This window comes from Podarcis bocagei (assembly GCF_964188305.1).
Source record: "Podarcis bocagei genome assembly, chromosome: 9".
Classification (NCBI taxonomy): Eukaryota; Metazoa; Chordata; class Lepidosauria; order Squamata; family Lacertidae; genus Podarcis; species Podarcis bocagei.
The window spans coordinates 73298482-73321365 of NC_138134.1; the positions used below are offsets into that span (position 1 = coordinate 73298482).

General features: G+C 44.0%; 1 protein-coding gene across 4 annotated transcripts in view; it reads right to left on the bottom strand.

The window, feature by feature from the left end:
• The window catches only part of CTNNA2 (catenin alpha 2), a 420763-nt gene that overhangs the window by 127112 nt on the left and 270767 nt on the right, over positions 1–22884 (bottom strand). For all 4 annotated transcript variants that reach the window (XM_081207007.1, XM_081207009.1, XM_081207010.1 and 1 more), the window contains one exon: positions 12807–12959. In XM_081207007.1, the coding sequence (XP_081063133.1) occupies positions 12807–12959 (153 nt within the window). The remainder of the gene's footprint in view (positions 1–12806; positions 12960–22884) is intronic.

Consider the following 22884-nt stretch of genomic DNA (forward strand, 5'->3'; position numbering starts at 1 on the left):
ATAACAGCAAAGCCTGCTTTGAATCATAAAAGGAGAAACCACATAAACAGCAATGCAGCAGTGCTTGGTATTTCCTCCCGTTTATGAACAAAAAGCACTCGTAGTTAAAAAGAGGAAGCCGGGTATTAAATCAAAGCAGCAATTGATATTAAAAATTTAAGGAAGGAAACAAGAGATTAAATTCTGTATTGTGAAGAAACCGGTAGAGCACATGCTCTGCATGCAAAAGGGATCTGGCTGAATCCCCAGCATCTTCAGCTAAGGCAGGGAAGCATTTCTTTCTTAAAAGAATGAAGAGCTATTGCCAGTCAGTGTAGGTTAGAAGCAGCCAACATGGTGCTCTCCAGTATCCTGCAACTTCCTGTGTTCCTAAGCTGAAAGAGAAGCAGCTAAAACTCAATGTGGAAAGAGGAATTTTGTGAGGTGGGCTGTTCCAGCAGGTTATGCCTGTGTAGACACTTGCAATGGATAGCACAGTGTGGATGCATTTTTTCCTCAGATCCAAAGGCATAAAAACCTGGGACCCACCAGAAAAGTAAATGAAATGAATAAGGAAACCATTAGCAGACATTGGGTTGGTGATTCAGGCACTGGACGTGAAGAGGGACAGAGTTAGGCCTGTCCCAGAGCACAGGGCAATAAGTGAGAGGTTTGTAAGGGTCAACAGACTTGGGAAATTGAGCAGGGTTGACAGAGAACGTGGAAGGCAACCTGCCCTTTTTGTCCTGGGTTGTTTTTGGGGTGGGTTGAGGGACAGAATGGACCTTGCAGGAAGGCTCTCACACTTTCTATTGCATGTTATTGTCACTTCCCTTAGGTAAAGGTAAAGGGACCCCTGACCATTAGGTCCAGTCGCGGATGACTCTGGGGTTCTTCCGCTCATCTTGCTTTACTGGCCAAGAGAGCCGGCGTACAGCTTCTGGGTCATGTGGCCAGCATGATTAAGCTGCTTCTGGTGAACCAGAGCAGCCCACGGAAATGCTGTTTACCTTCCCGCTGGAGAGGTACATATTTATCTACTTGCACTTTGATGTGCTTCCGAACTGCAAGGTTGGCAGAAGCAGGGACTGAGCAACGGGAGCTCATCCTGTCGCAGGGATTCAAACTGCCGACCTTCTGATCGGCAAGCCCTAGGCTCTATGGTTTAACCCACAGCGCCACCCGCATCTCTTCCCTTATTCATAGAATAATATAATTGTGGCACTGAACGGGACCCAATAGTTCCTTCCAATTCCTTGCAATGCAGGAATCACAGCTAAAGCATCCTTGACAGCTGGCCACCCAACCTCTGCTTATAAAACCTCCAGTGAGGGAGAGTCCACCACCTTCTGAGGGAGTCCATTCCACTGTCAAACAGCTCTTAGTGCCAGAAAGTTCTTCCTAATGTTTAGTCAGAATCTAATGAATTGCAATTTGAATTCATTAATTTGGGCCCTGCCCTTTGGAATAGGAGAAAACAAGCTTGCACCGTCTTTCATGACAGCCCTTTATTTGAAGATTGCTATCATATAACCTCTCAGTCTTCTCTGAGATCGTCCATGTGACCAGCACAGGGAGCATTATTGAAACTCTAAGGAGCTTTCACTTGCTATTTATGACATCATCAAATAGGTAAGCCTGATAGGTTAGTAGCACAAAACCCCATAGAGCAGGGAAGAAACACACACACACACACACACACACACACACACACGTTCTCTGAAACAGAGAGAGGGGGAAACTAGTCACTGGAAAGTTGGTTTTCCAGGGGATACCCCTCTCCACCACAACAATTTCGAAACAAAAATGACACTAGAGAGCATTTGGGCTCTGTACTACCAGGTGCATATATAAAGGGGGAGGGCTGATATGATACGCTGGGAAGGCCATAGCTCAGCAGTAAAGCATCAGGGTTTATTTCCCAACATCTCCACAAACCCTGAAGAGTCCCTGCCAGTCAGTGTAGCTAATACGGAGCTAGATGGAACAATGGTCCAATTCAGAATGAGGCAGCACCTCTATGTTTCTAAGTCTACACAATTTACCTGAGATGCAGAGTGCTTGCTTCTTTTGATAAGCATCACTTGATTCCTATGATCTCTCCTTGTATTTTCTTTTTTAAAAATAATAATAATTCTACAATAAACTACTGTGAAGGCACACTTGCTTTCAGGATTTCTTCCACCACTGCAGTCCTCTGAACTTCAGAAGTCTTTAAAGTCAACACTGGATCTGAAAAACACATATTTTTTCTTAAGCACGCTGCAGCCCATCCACCATGACACGGCTCTTAAGGTTGAAATGGCACACTCATACTTAAGCCCTTATTCTCCATCTCATATAAACTTTCTCGAGCCGTTACCCCGAGGCTGAAAATTTCTCATGCTTGCTTCTGAGCCCGTGGGTGAAATCTTGCTGGGGCTTTGAAGAAAATCCATTCAACCATTTCTTTAAGGTGTTTGAGCATGAGAAAATAGTAATTATTCACACAGAGAAACTGAGACTTCCTTCTCCTCCTCCTCCATACTACAATGCCTGATATGGTCACAAAGAAGCTTTCTGAGATCCAGGACTCGACGTGTACATTACAGTGCCAAGAAATGGGACGCTTGTCATCTGTCTATTCTCCAGGGTTTCCAAAGGTGGACCAAGCCTAATTGGAAATCAAAATGGGGACCCTCCAAACACACACAATATAATTACAGGGCTGTGAAAAACATCAGGCAGTTCTCCCACTCAAGCCTGGTTGAAATGAACAGGAGTTGCACAACGCCATTCCATTTTATTTGGGCTTCGGCAGAAGAGCTTTCCTTTCCTGACTCCAGGCTCCAGCAGTGATCAAGCCACAGACTATAGCAACACTGGCTGAAAAGCCAGCTGAATTCCTGCCTCTGAGCCTGATGCTGGTGATCAGTGGCCCATTGAACCTAAGGCTGGCAAGGCGGATGCCCACTGAACCAGCTCCTATGACCTGGGCCACCAGGACCTTCATGGATACCCTTTCCTGAGCCACAAAGTGCCTCCTACACTACCTCGCCAGTGCAAAGAGGATCATAGTGCAGGAGATATTCTCATATTCAAGCTAGATGGTTGGACTTTCTATGAGACTCTACTTTGCCAAAGAAGGATGCAACATAGGAGAGGGACGGGAGGCAGCTGCTCCAAAGGCCTCATTTACTTCCATCATTTTCAGAGCAGGTTGTTCACTATGAGCTGTCCTTGGTCCTATGAAAACTACTCTGCTTTGCTCCATGGGCTCCTCCACAAGAACTAAAAAAGATATTCCCAGTAAGATGGCTTTATCTGGCATCTGCTCTACTACCCTTAATGAACCTGTAGAAGCCACCTCCTGAGCAGACATTTCATGCTATGTTGACTTCTGTTTGTTTCTCCCTATGCTCTGGATTCTCCCATAACCCCAATATTCACTGAACATCACAGTCCAGTTGGTCTTCACACTGCAAGTTCCAGCACCACTGAGTTTCTTGCTAACTTTCCCTTTTTGCTTTTTACTAACTTAATTGTCCATCAGAAAGTCTAGGCAAATATATTTTGCACCACTATAATGGATGAGAGCAGCCAGGTGGATTGGAAAAAGGCAATCTTTCAAGACAAGAGGTCTTTGCCGCCTCCCTGCATAAACCCAAGAGCACATTTCTCAGTCTTTTGCAGCAATAGGAACCTTAACTTTCCCCACATGTCAGCTGCTGCTGCCATTGATAACTTTAAAAATGACCAAGCAAGACATTTAAGTGTATCCTGGACAGGATACAATGTAGCTATCGGAGGAGCACTAATTGTGTATTTGGAAAAGTCTAATAAAACATGGATCATCCTTCATTCTGAAGTGTGGAGGCTCAAAACTTGTTCTCACGAGCCTCTTTAAATCACAAAGCCACAACATTATAGCAAGTAAAAAGTAAAAGCAAGTAAGTTTGTGCTTGCACCTCACATCTGAAGTCCAACAGACTGCAAGAGGAAGGAGAGGAGATTTTAGTCCCTTGGTTCCCCCTTCCCATCTTTCCATTGGGCTTAGACCAGACAGCCCTGCAGCCAGAGGACTGCCCATTGCACAGTGGGATATGGGGTTGTGTGTGTTATTTTTATGACACATGCATTTCTGCAGGATGTCCAATCCAACACAGACTATTTAGAACTGGGACTGATGGAAGGAATAGCCCCACATTTCCAACTTCCAGCATGAAAATACAGTGCAGCGACACCATGTTAATGTCCTGCAAAATGAGGGGGGAGAGGGACAGACAGCAAAATGAGCTTGGACAGCACGGAAGCCTGTGCATCCGTTTGCAAAGCTAATTGTACCTGAAAGTGAAAGAGACCCAAGTCTCCACTGGCAGGAGTCTTTAATCCAGCCCTCTCCATTTGTTCAATCCAATGGAATATGTTTGTTCCTCTTTTCTCCATTCCAAACTTTGGTACGAAAAGGGATTAGCCATTTAGAAAGAAGGTTAGAGATAATCCTAGGCAGGTATTAGTAAGTGAGTTTACTGAGAGAAGATCACAGAACACAGTATCAGAAGCAGTGGATGTTCCAAATCAAGGGGAGGCCCAGCCAGATGGGCGGGGTATAAATAATAAATTATTATTATTATTAAGAGGCAAGCAGTTTTATTAAGAAACAAATAACTATTTGCTGAAAATGGCAGGAAGGCAATAGCTGGATTTCCATTTCTTATAGCCCAAACCTATGCATGTTGATTCAGATGGAAGCCCTATTGTGTTTTGCAGAGCTTATTCCCAAGCAAATGAGCACATGGTTGCAACCTTGGTCATTCAGAGGTAGACAAACAGAACACTGAGATCTGTAAATAGACAGATAGAGCTTAAAAAGAAAAAACCCTCCCTCCAAGAAAAATGAGCAAAAATGCTTTGTGAATCAGTGCTTCAAATGTGTCCATGTCATGTCTAATTAAGCACTCATAGCAAATTTCAGATAATGGTACCTGTTCCAGGAACAGAAACCAAACTACCACAATTAGATTCTCTCTCCCTCTCTTTTTCTCTCTTGCTTACACTTACACACACACACACACACACACACACACAAACAAACAACCAAGAGTCTTGTGTTGCTTCATGGTTAACGAAATTCTTATGGCTATCAAGTGCTCAGGTTGAGGACTTTCTCTGAAATATATTACCAGGCTGAGAGGAGGCAGTATCACAAAGAGCATTATAGCAGTTGCTGGCACCATGCTGGCCCTCTCGTGCCACCTGACTTCCTAGGCCAGAAAGGTAATGGTTTCTTTTATGACTGACCTGCATCTCTGGTGCAAAAGGGAGCTCACACCTGATCCAAAGGAGGCCTAGTTCATGCTTAACATCAAGTGCCACAGGGCTCTTGTTTGGTTTTGCTACAGGAAACAAGCTATGATTTTTTTTTTAAAGCACAGTTGTACTTCAACAAATAACAACAATAACTACTACTACTACTACTACTACTACTACTACTACTACTACTAATATAATTCACTGCCACAGGATGCAGTGATGGCCACCAATCCAGATCACTTGGAAAGACTATACAGATTTATGGAGAATAAGGTTATCATTGGCTATGAGCCACAATGTCTTTGTTCTACTTCCACAATAGGAGGCGATATATCTCTGAATCCCAGTTGCTGAGGAGCACAAATGTTGCACTCAGATTCTGCTTGTTTTATTTATTTCAGCTATTTGCATACCACTTAGCCACAGCCCCCTCTATGAGGTGTACAGGGGACCCAACACAATAAGACTGAACACGAGTTATGACAATAGGCTTTTGGGCTTTTCATAGGCATCTGGCTGACTGCTGTGAAAACAGGATGCTGGACCAGAGGGGCCCTGATCCAGTAGGGCTCTTCTGGTGTCCTTATTAACAACAGGCTAGCAGGGCTACCCTCTCTGGATTCAATGTCTTTCTGCCCACCCCTCTCCCCGCACTCCTGCCCACCCATCCCAACAAACATCTCTGTCATGTCCTTTGGAACTTGCCAGGCATTTTAGTTAGACAAAAAAAGGACATATGGCTTTCTTCCAAAAGAGGCCAATGGGCAGGAAGCAACTTTCCTTGTCTTCAGACATATCACATCCCCTTTTAGTTATTCACAGCAGGAGTCTATCAAATGAGGAGGGGAGGTGTTTGTGTTAACACAATATTGTGAGTATATAAAGGGACACAAAATTCAGTGACTAACAGGGAAAAGGCAAGGAAAGAGCTGGAGGATTTTGAATAAATAACTACATGGCTAAAGGCCAGCACTAGAAGCAATGCCGTGGAGTGTGTGTGTGTGTGTGTGTGTGTGTGTGTGTGTGTGTTGGAAAGGAGACCAGGGTTCAAATGCTCAATTATAGATCTCATTGGATGGCTTCAGATAAATGAGTCCATCAGCCTAACCTATACTGAGAAGATAAAATTACTGTGGAACTCCCCAAAACACTGTCCTTAAGAGCAAAGGATAGGGGGATCATGGCTCTCCAAAACGCTCCCATTGGAATCCAACAACATTTGCAGGGCCACAGGATTCCCAAGGATGTTGCAGAGGGTGGATAAGGTTCAAATGCACCAGATAAACAACTCAAACCACAGTCGAAAACATGCAGATGCACGCACAAAGAGAGAAATAATTCCCATTTATCTCAAATAAAAATAGTTAGGACTGACATGTAAGAATGTATGAGCCACAAAGGAAGACAAGAGAATGAAAGTCTTTCTCTGCATCCTCTTTCAGAGGGATGTTTTTAAACTTGCCAAGTTTCCTGCATCCGATTAATATAAATGACCATGTCATGGGTAAGATCTTTTCCTAAACTGAAGTGCTAGTTTTCTATATGTGCAGAGGGTTGTCTCACAGTGAAACATTTATACAGAACCTCCCTCCTGCATGAGCCTAAAACCTTTCATTTTGAGATCTGGTTTTTGTGCTTGCTTCTCCCTCTCCTCCAAACCCATCCCTTTTCCTAGCTGCACAAGTCTTTTAGACTGTAAGCTTGAGGACAGGGATTGTTTTAATACTGGTTTTTTGTAAGCTGAAAAGTGGGGTGAAAATGCTTTCAAGGAATAAATCACGTGGTACCAGTAGGTGTGCAGAGTACTGAACAAATATTAAGCAACTGATCTTGGGCACAATGGGTGCATTGGGGGAGGGGTATTTTGGCAGACATTGCTCTTCATGGGAGGGAGAGAAAGGTCACACCTCCCGAAACACCCTCATAAGCCTGCCCTCCTTTACATACAGTCCCTCCTTATGAATGGGGTTTCAGATATGCATCCTCTTAATAAGGCCGGCTTTTGTTGTCTATTGCAGCCTCCACTGGTATAAACTTCCTAGACAGCTACTAAAAGGCAGCTTCATGTAGGGTGAATTCAAGTTTTGGAGCCCATAACTACACCTGCTCAAGCCACACACCCTCCTCCAACCCCCGGGGAGATGTTACAATGGCAGTGGGTAATCTATGGCTTCCAAGGCGCCGCTTAAAAAATTCATAGGGCTATTATCACCCAAATTAGTCCTGATCATGTCACCTCCCTGGACTCCCCTTGCTGAATACAAACTCTGCCAGTAAAGGTTGTTAAGGGATGCATTGAAACCGGCAAAACACCAGCTGTCTGGGCTGTCCCCTCGTTCCATCTGCAGCCCGTTCGACCCATTTCTGCAAAGCCAGCTTGCCACAGGGGGAGCTTTGCAGCCAGGATCTGCAATTGCATCGTCTCCTTGCCAGAATCCCCAGCTCCTGGGGTCTTACGCCAAGACCTAAGGCTGGCACAAGCCATGCTTGCTCCTCAGGCACGTGGGGGCTAAACAGCACAAACCATGTTAGAAGAACATCAAACTATTACCTTGCTCATTTGGGGGGGGTGAGGGAATGGGAGGATCAACATATGTGCCCATTCCTGTCATTCCACCTGTCTGGCAGTCAGTGTGCGCTTATTGAGAGGTGGGAATAAGAAAGGCTTAAATAGATAAGCAGCCGACATATCAAGCACCTCCTGCCACACTTGGAGACAAATTCCATGGATGCATTCCATTCTCACAATGATGCCAGTTCAGAAATAAAGTTCCACTAAAATGTGAGTGAATTGTACTACTACTTGAAGCAGATGTACAATAAATAGCAGTTTGATTTTGCTGGTTTGGTGTGCTGGGATGCTTTTCATGCTCATAAGGAGCCTAGTGCTGCCTGTAGCATGTGGCACAGTGGCATCACCATTGAGCCAGGAATCACCTACCTGAATCCTACCTTTGCCATGCACCTCCTAGGTGGCCATAGGCAATTCACCACTTAGCCTCTGCAATCCCCACTCAAAAGTACAATTCTACGAGCTGCAAGGATCATGACAAAACCATGTAGAATGCTTTGAAAAGCCTAACACTAGGAAACTATTCACAACCTGATTTTATGTGACATGTAAGTTTTAAAGTCTGGCCTCTTCCAGTAGTGGAGAGTGTCCTCCAGACACTTGGCTGGTGCTATGAGGTCTGTGATATGCAGGATCACCAGGGGGAGCGACACACCCAGCCTGGCACTCATCTCAGCACCCCTGCCTGACCTCACCACTGCCCTGCACACTCCAGGTGAGCAGCAGTGTTGGGAAGGCGGTTCCAACCCAACACACATGCTACTAATGGCTGCTTGGATGCCCTGCTCAGACACTCAGTTGCAAAAGGAGGTTCACTCTCTTTCATACCACAGGAGACACTCAAGTCCTGTTCATTCCCTCTCTTCTCACACAACAGCAAGGGTGGAGAAACATTTTCAGCCCAAGGGCAACATTCCTCCATGTGCAGCCTTCAGAGGGCCATATGGCAGTGGTGGGCAGGGAAGCAGTGGATGTGTCTCTTTACATTTCGTCCACAAAATCTGAGTTTTCTACGCACCCACAGGCTTCTCCATTCAAGCAAACAAGATAAAGTATATAAGCTCAAAGACACATTCCGGCTGGACAAAATCAGTTTAGGAGAGCATGGAGCAGTGAGGAGTGAGGCCAGGGGAGAGAGGCCCAAGGGCCAGAGAAAGAGTCTTGGATGGGCACATTTGGGCCCTGGGATTGAGGTTCCCCACCCCTGGTTGATGGAGCGCAATCAAAAAGAAAAGGGAAGTACAATGCACCCAGCAAAATGGGTGACATAGTTGGACCTTACAGTAAGTACATGCAGAGAAAGGGGTTCAATGCAAGCTGGGGAATCCAGTGAGGGCATAGCAGGGAAAAGAGAACAAAGTCTCATCTAGAACAAGGTGCCACAATTCCACAAGGGAGAGACCGAAGGGAAGACGCCGTTTCCTGACTTTGCAAAACCAAAAGAAATCTTTTCCCAAATGACATCCGTATGGTCAAGGGGATATTAATGAACAGCTCCTGTGAGCCTAATAGACAAAGAGACTATAAAGCAGAAATAGAAGCGCTGTTCTTTAGTTCCATCTGTTGCAAATGACTATCCTGCCCTGCGAGTCTATTGATTTGCCTGCACTATATCAAATTTTAATCACCATAAAATATAGGCTTATACAGCTTTGCCACCAACAAGTGCTCTTTGCAGACAGCTGATTATTTTGGACATCCCTAGAAACCTGTAAGAGGGAAAAGTGATTGGTACAGAGTTAGGCTTCACAACATCCTCCTTTGCAGTTTATTAATGCAAAGTGACTGTCTTTGGGAACAAGGCTCTGAAGGAGAGCAAGCCCAAACAGGCGGGGACCAAAGGGAGGCAAGAACTTCCTTGCTCTGCTGAGACTGGAAAATTTGCAGTGGGGAGAGGGCAAAGTAATTATTTTAAGAGTAATAGCAGCACTTAGGAACTGCTTCCTCCTATACAGGTTTGTAAGTGAGACCCTGGAACCTTTTAGGGCCAAACCAAAGCAGCTGTCCCAATTCAACCTCCCCCCCCCCCATTTGCAGGTGGCAAACAGCGGCTGCTGCTTTCAGGGGAGGAGGACACTGACCGCGGGGGCTGCCATTTTATTTCCCCTCCCTGCCTTTGGGGGAAAACAATCAGTTTAAAAGCTGCCAACTGCAAGAGCACTCCATGCCTCCACATCTTAGAAGACTGTGGTTAAGAAGTGGGGCAATTGCCCTTTAAAATAACAGACACTTCTTTGAGGGGGGTGAGGAATATATGAAGGTTGTGGCTGGGCACCCTTCATAAAGTTTCCACAGGCTGCTGAAGCAACAGTTCTACCTGAGGGAGTTCCGGTCAAGACAGACCACAGGCCTCAATTCTCTTAATAGCATCAGAAAGTATAGAGACTGCAGAAAGGGTTGGTCTTAACTGCATTTTTGGGGAGATCCCATTTATGTTTTAATTTCAGTTGAAATAAATGTAGCATGAGAAGCAATGCAATACAACTGAGGATCTGCCAACTCAACCGAGAAAGGAGGTCAATAACAAATGGTCAGTAACTCATGCAACAATAGCAAACATAAAAACAAAAACGGAACTATAGTTGTGCTCTCTTGAGAAACAAATATACTTTCAATTGCTGTTAATCGAAGAGAGTGAGCAAGTCTCTCCTGCCACAAACCAGTCATCTCAGTCCTGAACTCTCCATGGAACTAGCAACCCATTCGGTAGCCCAGCAACCATATAATCCTGGATAGCTTTTCTTTTTTTCCCTTTTTTTGAGGCTTGCTAGATGCTTGAAAGCAAAAAGGAAAGGGGGGGAAACCACCCTGCTATGTGAAGATCATTCATAGGAAAAAGGCTCAATATGTTTGATTACTTGTTTCCTCTATAGGCTCAGGTTCTATCAGCCTTCTCATTCTTGCGAATGACCATTTGGAGCACTTGGCTACCACTTTCAGAAAGCAGGAGAGAAAAGCCTACATGACTGAGAGCCATGGATAGTTTCCATAGTCATAAAGTACCCACCCAGGGCCTTGGGAGTGGGAGCTGGACCTGTTCATTCCCCTCTGTCGGTTTGTAGTCAACCCTAGCCCACCCCCACCCCCAAGGCCTTGAAGTTTATAGTGGTCCTCCAACATGGCAGAAAATATGACAGCGAGATTGGTGCTATCTGCAGTGGCCACACAACCCCAGAGAAGATATCAGTGAGAGGATTTCCCATGCCACAGCAACCTCATTGACAAATCATGGCAAGCCACATTACGGCTTACTGGGACCATGCAAAGATGGGGACTCCTGGAAAGGAGCTGGCAGCCTTTTTGCTCCTCCCAAGTCTTTTTTGATTGAGGGTTTGTCCACACTGCCACTTGTGTTGTGTCCAGTGCCTTTTTCCTAGAAAAACAGATGCCAGTATTCACCATGAAGCTGTTACAGTAAGTGCCAGACTTTTTAACAACAACAACAGCAGTGACAGGACTGCGTGCCCTTGAGTACTCCCTGGAAAAAAAGCATGCTACACTGACCATGCCTAGAAAGGATGGGTCCAACTCACAGCACTTTCCCCCTCACCCTGCTCCTTTCCATGGGAAACCCCACTCTTTAGTGATGGATCGGAACAAATGGCAATCCAGGCAAACCCTCAACTGCTGTTTACTCCAATTGAGCACCGAAGAACAGTTTTCCCTGGGGGAGGAAGCAGCGGAAGTGTGAAGAAGCCCTGAGCTATTCCAAGATTTTCCTCAGCATGACACCTGAACATGGGCTTGTGGTTAAGCTCTCTCCTAGCTAACTAGGTGGAGCAAAAGGGCAGTGAACTCCTCTGCAGGATATTGGAGGTTTGTGCAGTTCCAGCTCCAGTGAGAATATGCCAAACAATGAGTTTTATGCAGGTGTGTTATAGGAAACACAATGCATGCACAAATCTTTAGGTGGAGATCCTGAAACCACTTCACTCTCCAACGATGTAAACCTTAGTCTAAAAGAAACACAACTGCGTTTCTGGTTATCTTATGTTGAGTTTAGGCATATAAGGACCGTTTACTAGAAAGCCACCCTGCACCCTCTTTTTAATACTGCATTAACTATTTTGGAGAGACAATCTAATAATTACCCAATGTGCTTTCTAATCCATTTGTGTCAGCTACAGTGCACTGGAACATCTATTTGGCCCTGCGCCTGGTACAGACAGCCTCCCTGCTGTACTGCTTGGCTGGCAAAGATTTAAGTGAAATCTACTGGTGGATATTGGAGGCATTTATTGACAAGACACAGGAAATATGAGCTAGCCCTCAATCGACTGGGTGCAGTTTAAGCTTGTGGTGAAATATAAGGCCCCATAGGGCTAAGCTGAGGAAGTAAATAGATTTCAACTAAGCGAAACCTAAGACATCTCCTCTCCTGAAGTAAAAAAACACACAAAACAAACACACACACTGTGTCCTGGTTTCTATATAATGCTAAATCATGTTTTGTTTCGGCAAAGTATGGCTTGTTGGAACATCCAGTAGACTAAATATGGCTTGTTTTCTAGCAACAAATCATGATGTGAAGCTGTGGTTTGTGGTTGCCTTACAAACCATAGCTTTTAAACTCTGTTTTGGCATTATGTCCAGTCAAAGCAGTCTTGCTGTTTACAGGGAAATGAAGCAAGAACTGTGACTTGTTTGCTCATCTATGGGATCCACGTGATTTGTTGAACAAACCATGACTAAAACAAATCACAACCTAACCGTTAAGTGCAAACATTGCCACTATTGATGACAACCCCACTAACTTCACAGTACATAGTGGCTCAGGATAAACCCTAAAAGTTTGCAGCTGCAATGCGTATGCAACTATTTTGATGCAAGTCCCACTGAGTGCATTGCTCCAGGGTAAGTGTATTATATATATGTTTGCTGCACAAGTTACTTTTTTTACACACCATTTTGCTGTTTTGCCACATTCCTGCCAAAGCAAGGTGCTAGAGCACTGTCGTCTTACCTCCACTAACTTGTTGGCATGTTCGCGGAACACTTGAGCATATTCCTTCACTTCTTTCTCATTACCACTCTTGGCTGCTTCGATGAGAACCAGTAATGGAACGTTGGTCTCGAGGAAAGAATCAGATATATGATCCATCACTGCTTTCCGGAGCTGTGATAAAAGAAAGCAGAGAGCAGTAAGCGGCTGAACATTTATCTGTACATGGTGCCGACGACATCGATCTGCCATTTGCCATTATAAATACATTCGCCGTCCCTTACCAAGGTATTGTAAGAATAGGTTTTTAGCCTTTCCCTTCATTTTTTTGCATTAAGAACAAATGGAACCAACTTGAATGTAAAAAACAAAATAAAAAATCCAAGTTGCTGATTAAGTAGATAGCACTGACCAGGGCAGGGACAGGTCACAGATTTCTTTCAACTAAGAAAAAAATCCCCTTGAAGCCTTATTCATGAAATTCATTCCATTTTGAGCACTCAGTCTCAAAATGTTCAGGGTAGTTATCAAGAGAGTGTAATGTATAAGATGTCAAGATAAAATAAAGGAAATTCTTAACATGGAACCTGTAGGGAAGGTTGATCCTCACTGCTACAGACCTTAATACAACCCAAGACATTTTGGTGTCTGAGAAAGGAAATCTTATGGTGGTATAACGTAACACAAGCTCTCACACACAGCCTGTAGAAAGGGGGCTGGAATCCCCTTAGAGACCCTATTTGACATGTACAGTCGTATCTTGGAAGTCGAATGGAATCTGTTCCAGAAGTTGGTTTGACTTCCAAAACATTTGAAAACCAAATTGCGGCTCCTGATTGGCTGCAGGAAGCTCCTGTAGCCAATCAGAAGCCACGGAAGCCCCATTGGATGTTCACGTTCCAAAAGAACATTTACAAACTGGAACAATCACTTCTGGGTTTGTGGCGTTCAGGAGCCAAAACGTCCGAGTTCCAGGGCATTCATGATCCAAAGTACGACTGTATAAGGAGACCCAGGATATGTACAGGTGAGTTGAATAAATTAGGGGTTCCCCATCCATAGTCTGTGGGCCACCAGTGGTCTGAGGTTTGCTCAGGTGGTGCACAACATGTCTGTGGATTGGTAGTTGAAGATGGGTGATGGAACACCCATTGCATGAAACATCTATATCGATTTTTAATTGTATTTTATTGCTTCTTTTATTTCTTACATTGCATTTTGTTGCATTACAATTTGAATTCCAGCGCAATAACACACAGTGTATAAGAAATAGAAGAAACAATAAAAGTAAAATTAAAAACCACAAAGCACCTAGCACAGAACATTACAATAGCTACAACAGGCGGGGGGGGGGAATGTTTAAGTGGTCCACCAAAACTCTCAAGAAGAAAGTAAGTTTGGAAGCCATTGAACTAAATGATTGTGGGGATGTTTGTTTTACAGAAAGTGTAGGCTCTGCTTTGCAGCAAGACAGAATTAGGAGAAAGCATGTGTGTCTCTGTCCTAAGAACCACAGTGAGACACCGAAAAATAGGAGAGGAAAGGATTAACAGGGGATGGAGGTCAGCTAATGGAGGTAGATGATCCATCGAGTTACCTTCTACTTCAACTATTCTGTGTGAGTCAGAATAGAAGAAAAAGCTGGGAGGAAGCAGATTAGGTTGCACAAAGTGGAAAGCATGAGAAGAGGAATAAGGGAGCGGGGATCAGTCAATGGCAGAGAGGCTTTCTATGTTGAGGACTAGAAGGTTTAAATGAGAACAACATCAGCCAGATTTCTACCTAGCTGAATTTCACTAGGTATATATTGTGGTTAACCCCATAGAAATCACCAATGCAATCTGTGTACCTTGCCTAGCTAAAACATTCTGTGGTGGATTACAAACCAGAGCAATTGCCTTAATTGACCTCCAGTCCACCCAAGAGATATATGATTAAATGAGACTAATTTCTTGTTAGACCCTCAGGCTACATGGCTCCAAGCCTCTTGGCTTTGAGTGCACAGCTTTTCATGTTTAATAAGAATTATACCCCCAAACCTTAAGGAAATGCACTAAGCAATGAGTGTTACATGATCACCGAACTATAGCAGTCCCAGGGATTCAATCATCTTTCCTTACCTTACAAAAATGGGACAAAGTATGACTAATGTGTAGTTTCTAGAGTGACACAAGAGAAAATGGTGCTGTTATTTTTAAGTGATATTTTGGCTGCTGTTTGTGTGTGTGTGTGTGTATGCGCACACATTTAACCTCTTAGTTTGCTTTCAAAGACATGTAGGGGTGTTTTTTTTGCTACATATACAGTACTTCCTTCCCCTTCTACAGAGGTTCCATCAATAAAACCAGATGATTAAAAAAACCCAACCTGTTAAATTCAATGCTAATCGTTTCTTTTTTAAAAATAATTTGATTTCAAATGAAATCAACATGCTAGTCTACACTTACTAATCTGATCCTCTATCAAGGACCATTATCACACCAAAGTGATAAAAAGTTTTTATTAAAAGACAAAAACAGAATAAAACACCACCTCTTTTGGTATGAACCTAGCGGGACCCTTAGTTCTTCATCTGAGGCAATTGTCTGGTTGTCTTCTCTGAGGCAGGTTTAGAGGATGGAAACAAAGGGGGGAACATTTTCATTTGTGGCTCCCCATTTGTGGAATACTCTCCTCAGTGAGGTCCACCTGGCACCATCATTAACATATTTTCTACACCAAGAAAACACTTATATTCTCAGGCATTTGGCAGTGATGATTTGCTGGATAAGAAGTTTGATGTCAACAATTTTAGCTGGGCCCATTGTTGTTCAACATTTTTATAAATGATTTGGATGAAGATATTGAAGGGATGTTCATCAGATTTTCAGATGACGCCAAACTGGGAGGAGTAGCCAATGCCGCAGAAGATAGAATCAGGATTCATGATGACCTAAGTAGATTGAAGAACTGGGTCAAAACTAGCAAAATGATTTTCAATAGGGACAAATGAAAGGTTTTGCACTTAGGCATGAACAAGGGACACCTGAATTGCCATGTGAAAAGAATCTAGGGGTCTTACTAGACCACAAGCTTGATGTGAGTCAGCAGTGTGACACAGCAGCAAAAAACAAACTGTGGCTCATTATGCGGGTGACACTATAATATGAAAGTTAGGGTGACCATTGGGTCACATTTCCAACATGCAATTGGAATCACTCAACTTCAGTCTGCTATGTTTTACTTAGAGTAGAGGTAAAGTGAACAGGTGATGCTGTGGTCTAAACCACTGAGCCTCTTGGGCTTGCTGATCAGAAGGTCGGAAGTTCAAATCTGTGTGATGGGATGAGCTCCTGTTGTTCTGTCCCAGCTCCTGCCAACCTAGCAGTTCGAAAGCATACCAGCATGAGTAGATAAATAGGTACCACTGTGGCGGGAAGGTAAACAGTGTTTCCATGTGCTCTGACACTCATCACAGTGTCCCGTTGCACCAGTAATGGTTTAGTCATGCTGGCCACATGACCTGGAAAGCTGTCTGTGGGCAAACACTGGTGGCTTCCTCAGCCTGAAAGTGAGATGAGTACTGCAACCCCATAGTCACCTTTGAGTGGACTTAACCGTCCAGGGGTCCTTGACCTTTGTCTACTTAGAGTAGACCCATGGGAATTCTGGAACATGACTAAATGAAGTCCATTTTTTAATGGGTCTACTCTAAGTAAAACATAGTTGCATATCACCCATAGGTTTTGTTCTAAAGAGAGAGAGAGAGAGAGAGGCTACTTTGTACAATTTCTTTACCAAAAAATATATATCAGCACATCTTCTTTTCACTTCTCTACACTAGATTAACCCAATTTCTATCAGAAGAAAATTTGATTTGCACTCTCATGCAAACAAGTGTCATGTCTTTGTGAATTGAGCTTTTGAAGTGCCCTTGTATGCATGTTGAAAGGTACAGTTAACAGCTTTTACATATGTAATGGGATACCAAAAATTTAGCAATCTATCAACAATAGCCTATAAGGAATGTCTTGACAAAATCATTTGTTAAATGTGACAGGAGTGTGAACATAAGGCGTTCTTCTAATAGCTTGAACGGATGCGTGACAAGGGAATATTAATTGCCCCAGACAAGATATTCAAAGGTATTAGCTCAGCAGAACCAGTCTATTCTATCCAATTAGGGCCATTCATCAATGTAAATAACTGTTCGAAAGCTAATCTTATTCACCCACCCACCCATGCATTGCAACAAAGACCAGGTTCCTCTTGCAATTCTTCCTTAAGGCCAGCAAAGCTAGTCACTGGCAGAGAAAGAAAGAAAGAAAGAAAGAAAGAAAGAAAGAAAGAAAGAAAGAAAGAAAGAAAGAAAGAAACAAGCAGACTTGTGACACCTTGGAGGCTTACTAATTCATTTTGGCATCAGCATCCAAAGGTCCACTCCAACAAGTGAGCATGGGGAATGTGTTTGGAGGAGAACAGTTGTTTTGAGGGGAAATACAGAGTTCCACAGAGAACTCCACACAGGAACAATGCCCATCTCTAGACCACTTGCTCTCCTTACCACCTCTGCTACTGTGTCCCCAGTGTCATCTGCCAGAAAGCACAAAGGCATCTATCTGGTGGTAATGGTCCACTCACACTCATCTCTCCTGCTGGAACCATGACCAGCAGGTGCTATCACCAGCTCCATAAAGAAGTGGGCAGTATACAAAACACCATGCTGTGTTCGTAGTGGCTAAGAGTATGACCTGGGAAGTCCTTACTTGTTTTAATAATTTTACAACCCCCTTCCCTTGATTCTATCAGCAGCTGATGGTATTGTTGTAACCTGCCCTGGGACCTCACAGTGTAGGCAAGAAATCTCACGGAAAAATACATAATCAGATTGTGCGGCAGCCGCTGACTCTTGAAGGGGGTGTAAGCAAGCAGCTATTTGCACAGCCTGAGCCCCACCTCTCTCCTCCCCCCATTTGTAATATGAGGATAATCAATATTGACCTGCCTTGCAAGAGCTTTGAAAGGATTACTCAGCTGATGTATGACAGAAAACCCTTGAAATCCCTTATATAAATGCTAAATATTATTACCACGTCTACTATCAAGTACAAATGACATGCAATACTGATTCAAGTCAGGTGTATTCCAATTCATTATGCAGCTTCCCCAGCGGAAAACATTTGCTGGAGTTTGCCTGTAGCAGTTGTGGTGGAGGATGGGCAGAAACACTCTGCATCGCATACACTTGAGCAACCAACTTTATTTTTTTTTCCAGGTGTCCAAGTGACCAGGAAGGGGCTCAGGATTTTCCCAAACACCATATCACATTATACAACAACAGAACATATCCATACTTTTAACCTAAAGCAATTAATGGCATATCATGAGGGCAGGTTTCTGTGTCCTGTTTAGGCAGTGGGGAGCTGGCAGGGGGAAGCTTTTCTTTCTCCCTCTGCCCCATTCTGGGCTACTTTGTCATCAGAAATATAGGGAGCTGCCTTCTACTGAATCAGACCATTGGTCCATCTAGTTCACTCCATGGCGGACCTAAGGACCTCAAGTTTCAGCTGAGCCCTGTGTGACACCAAAATTTGGCACCCACTACCTCTCGTGTTCCATTCTAAATCATAGTTGTGGCACCCTCTGCAGCACCCCTAAGGCTCCGCACCCAGTGCAACTGAACCTGTTATAAAGTGATTTTGCAAACTGGCTACAATACACAAGATGAGGTGCACTGGAAATTTTATATAGTAGGCTTTCCAGTTGCAAGAACGTAGAAAGCTGCACGTGTGGTCACTCTCATCCCTACCTGGAGATGCCAGACACTGAACCTGGGGTCTTCAACATGAAAATTACGTGCTCCGCCACTGAGCAGCAGTTCTTACCAGCCCCACTTCTAACTGCATTCAGAAGTTAAACTGGCCTTCAGAATGACACTTTTTATATGCACACAAACAGTACGTTTCTAAGCACAATTCAAAGTGTTGGTGCTGACCTTGAAAGCCCTAAACGGCCTCGTATACCTGAAGGATCATCTTGTATACCTGAAGGATCATCTCCACCCCCATTGTTCAGCCCGGAAACTGAGGTCCAGCTCTGAGGGCCTTCTCGCAGTTCCCTCCCTGCAAGAAGTGAGGTTACAGGGAACCAGGCAAAGGGCCTTCTCGGTGGTGGTGCCCACCCTGTGGAACTCCCTCCCATCAGATGTCAAGGAAATAAACAACTATCTGACTTTTAGAAGACATCTGAAGGCAGCCCTGTTTAGGGAAGTTTTTAATGTTTGATTCTATTTTTAAAATTTTGTTGGGAGCCACCCAGAGTGGCTGGGGAAATGCAGCCAGATGGGTGGGGTATGTATGTATGTATGTATAAATTATTATTATTATTATTATTATTACAGGCAGATTACCTGTTTGCTGCTTACTGTCATGAAGGGAATTAAATTGTCAATTTGTGTTATGGAGAGTTAATAACTTAATAGAAGACTTATGGCTCTCACTGACTGTCATATTTCCACCAAGTGCCCGGGGCTGCAGAGATCACCACTAACAAAAGTCTGCCAAACCTTTCTTTGCAACTGCTGCAAACAGCTTTGCTTTCAGTGTTTGCCCGTTTAGTGTGCAGTGTCTCAAGAACCCACTGACAGCCCTATGACTTGTGTTGGCTATTGTGTGGGCGCAATCAAATATTGATTGGCACAAACAGAAGCAATCCTTTCCACTGCAACTTAATCACATCTGGAGACAGAAACCGTACCTTCAAGTCAAAGGCTGTATTGTGCTGGAAGGTGCGGGGGAGATCTGGGAATTGTGCTCATAAAATAACACAAATATGTATTTATTTATTTTTTGCCAAGGAACTAAAAAAGAAAGCTGTGGATCATGAAGAGGCACAAAACGGACATGCCGTACGTCAGGTCCACTCCTTACTGACAGAATGAGGTGGGTAATACTGACAGGCAAATTTGGAAGATCCCAGATTCAGTGGGACATTTGTAAGCATTTCAAGGGAAGCTAAAGAAATTTGATTAACAGTAATAATTTCCTTTTAATTTACAGGTTTTATTTTTAAAATAGATTTATACATTGCCTTATAATCAGTCCAAATTGCCACTGACTCATCACATTGAACATCCTGTTCCCAAAGTGGCCAACTAGATACCTGTGGGAAACCCACCAGCAGGACCCAGGCACAATAGCTCTTTCCCCTCCTGCATTTTCCAGCAATCATATACTATGTCAGCATATACAATCTAGCTCAGTAATGTTTTCACTGACTGGTCGTGACTGCAGGGAGGGCATTCCTAGCCCTACCTGGAGATGCCAGGACTTGAACCTGGGACCTTCTGCATGCAAATGCTCTGCCACTGTGTTACAGACCTTCCCCAAAATTGATTGGAACTCATAAAAAAGCACCAGTGTTGGTGCGGTCGCACTATTACAGCAGGATTTCTTTTGTGCTGCGATTTAATCAATGCAAAGGTGGATTTTAATTGAAACACAGCACAAAAAGGACATATAGATCACTGGCTCCACCCCCAATATTGACCAAGAATAGACCCTCCAAGTGTCCCTATTTTCCAGGGACGTCCCTGGTTTAGAGAAGCCATCCCGGTTTCTGTCTGATCCCAGAATGTCTCACTTTTACTTAGGATGCCCCCATTTTCATTGGATAAATGTTGGAGGGTATGGTAGGACAACCCTATTTTCATCAGAGAAATGTTGGAGGGTATGGGGTTATCCAACCCCCAAGGAGTCTGAAGGCAATCCAGTATAGGGAAGTGTTTTATTAAATGTTTAAAGTTTTATTACACTTTTATATATGTTGGAAGCGGCACAGAGTGGCTGGGGCAACCCAGTCAGATGTGTGGGGTATAAATAGTAAAATTATCATTATGGAATGGGATGTCCCTATTTTTATAGGAGAAATGTTGGAGGGTATGCAAGAAGTGGGACTTAGAGCCAAAGCACTTATTGGGCTGCTAGAAGTTAACCATCAAGGTAAAGGTGGGCTCCCACAATTATCCATCGGGAAGGGCTAAGGCTCAGTGGTAGGGCAGCCTCTTTGCATGCAGAAGGTCCCAGTTTCAATCCCTAGCATCTCCAGCTAGGGCTGGTGAAGTCTCCTGCCTGACACCCTGGAGAGTCACTGCCAGTCAGCGTAGGCAATACCAAGTGTGCAGTACCAAGCCAGTGTGGTGTAGTGGTTAAGAGCGGTAGTCTCGTAATCTGTGGAACCGGGTTCGCGTCTCCGCTCCTCCACATGCAGCTGCTGGGTGACCTTGGGCCAGTCACACTTCTCTGAAGTCTCTCAGCCCCACTCACCTCACAGAGTGTTTGTTGTGGGGGAGGAAGGGAAAGGAGAATGTTAGCCGCTTTGAGACTCCTGAAGGGGAGTGAAAGGCGGGATATCAAATCCAAACTCTTCTTCTTCTTCTTCTTCAAGCTACATGGACCAATAGTCTGAGTCAGTGTCAGGGCAGCTTTCTATGTTCCTAAGGTTAAATGCAAGGGACGCAGGTGGCGCTGTGGTCTAAACCACTGAGCCTAGGGCTTGCTGATCAGAAGGTAGGTGGTTCGAATCCCTGTGATGGGGTGAGTTCCCATTGCTCGGTCCCTCGCTCCTGCCAACCTAGCAGTTTGAAAGCACGTCAAAGTGCAAGTAGATAAATAGGTACCGCTCCAGCGGGAAGGTAAACGGCAAATGGCGTTTCTGTGCACTGCTCTAGTTTCGCCAGAAGCGGCTTAGTCATGCTGGCCACATGACCTGGAAGCTCTCTGCGGACAAACGCCGGCTCCCTTGGCCAGTAAAGCGAGATGAGCGCCGCAACCCCAGAGTTGTTCGTGACTGGACTTAACAGTCAGGGGTCCCTTTACCTTTACCTTTAAGGTTAAATGCAGGGCCGGATTTAGGTTTGATGATGCCCTAAGCTACTGAAGGTAATGGGACCCTTTATATGTCCAGCTGTCCTTTGTCAACAACAAATTGTCACTGTTTTTTCTTGTGTTGAATATATGCTATATGGTAATTTAGGGACCTAATAGGTATCTAAAGCCATTTGCACAACAAAATATGTATTTTATCAAAGTAATTGATATAGAAATGAGCAAACCAGTGATATTTTAGAGAACAGGCTAGCAGGTGGGGCCCATTACTTACATCATAGGAGCCTACACAACACAAAACAAAACACTGTTGCTGTATGTAGGTTTTATTTTATTTGTTTTTTATATTATATTTTGGAAATGTACATCCCATTTTTTTCCCATTTACATTTTTTGGCGGGCCCCACTTGGGACCCTAAGCTATAGCTTGTTTAGTTTATACGTAAATACAGCACTGGTTAAATGCCGGGAGCATTGGTTGCAATGTCCATTACTGATAGACTCCTTCAGATAATCTAATTCCAATTGTTTCAGAATTTGGAACTTCGTGGTTTTGTGACCGACAAATTAACTCACAATGGAGGGGTGGGGAGATAATCTAGCTGCCTGAATCCTACCTGAAATGATTTAGGGTTTCTACACAAGCAGGGCTTCTTGGTCGGAACTTCATTTTTGTGCTTGTTCCTCTTGCTACACAGGCAGCTGGTTTCCAAACATGTACGCTTCTTCAAAAATGACTAATCTATAACAAATTATTTTAAGGAGAGTAGCTGGGCATATTGGCACAAATAACTGGGGTTACAGAACTTTCCATGTTTAAGTGGCACACACAGATTTCATTCTTGAAACCACCCCCTGCCCCAGCCACCACTGTTCAGCAGAGTCCACAAGCTGAATACTGCTATAACTGTCACCACAAAATGATGCAACACGGCCAGGGATCCAGCACCAAACAGCTCTGGGTGTGCTTTATGGCTGATGCAGCCCCATAAAAAGATATTGAAACTAAGGGGATTTATTAAATATTTACTAATTGCTACAAATGGCGGCCGGCGCCTGCAGTTAGCCAAGCTAAGCATTAGCGTTAATCAAGGTATTGACTGTGGTAAGCGCTGGGAAGGTTAAGGGAGCACCGTACATCAAAAGGTTCCAAAAAAACACTTGCCAGCCCCTAGGAGACAAGCGGAAAATTTCCACTTTCCCAGTCTCACTTTTTTTTATTTGATGGGAATGAA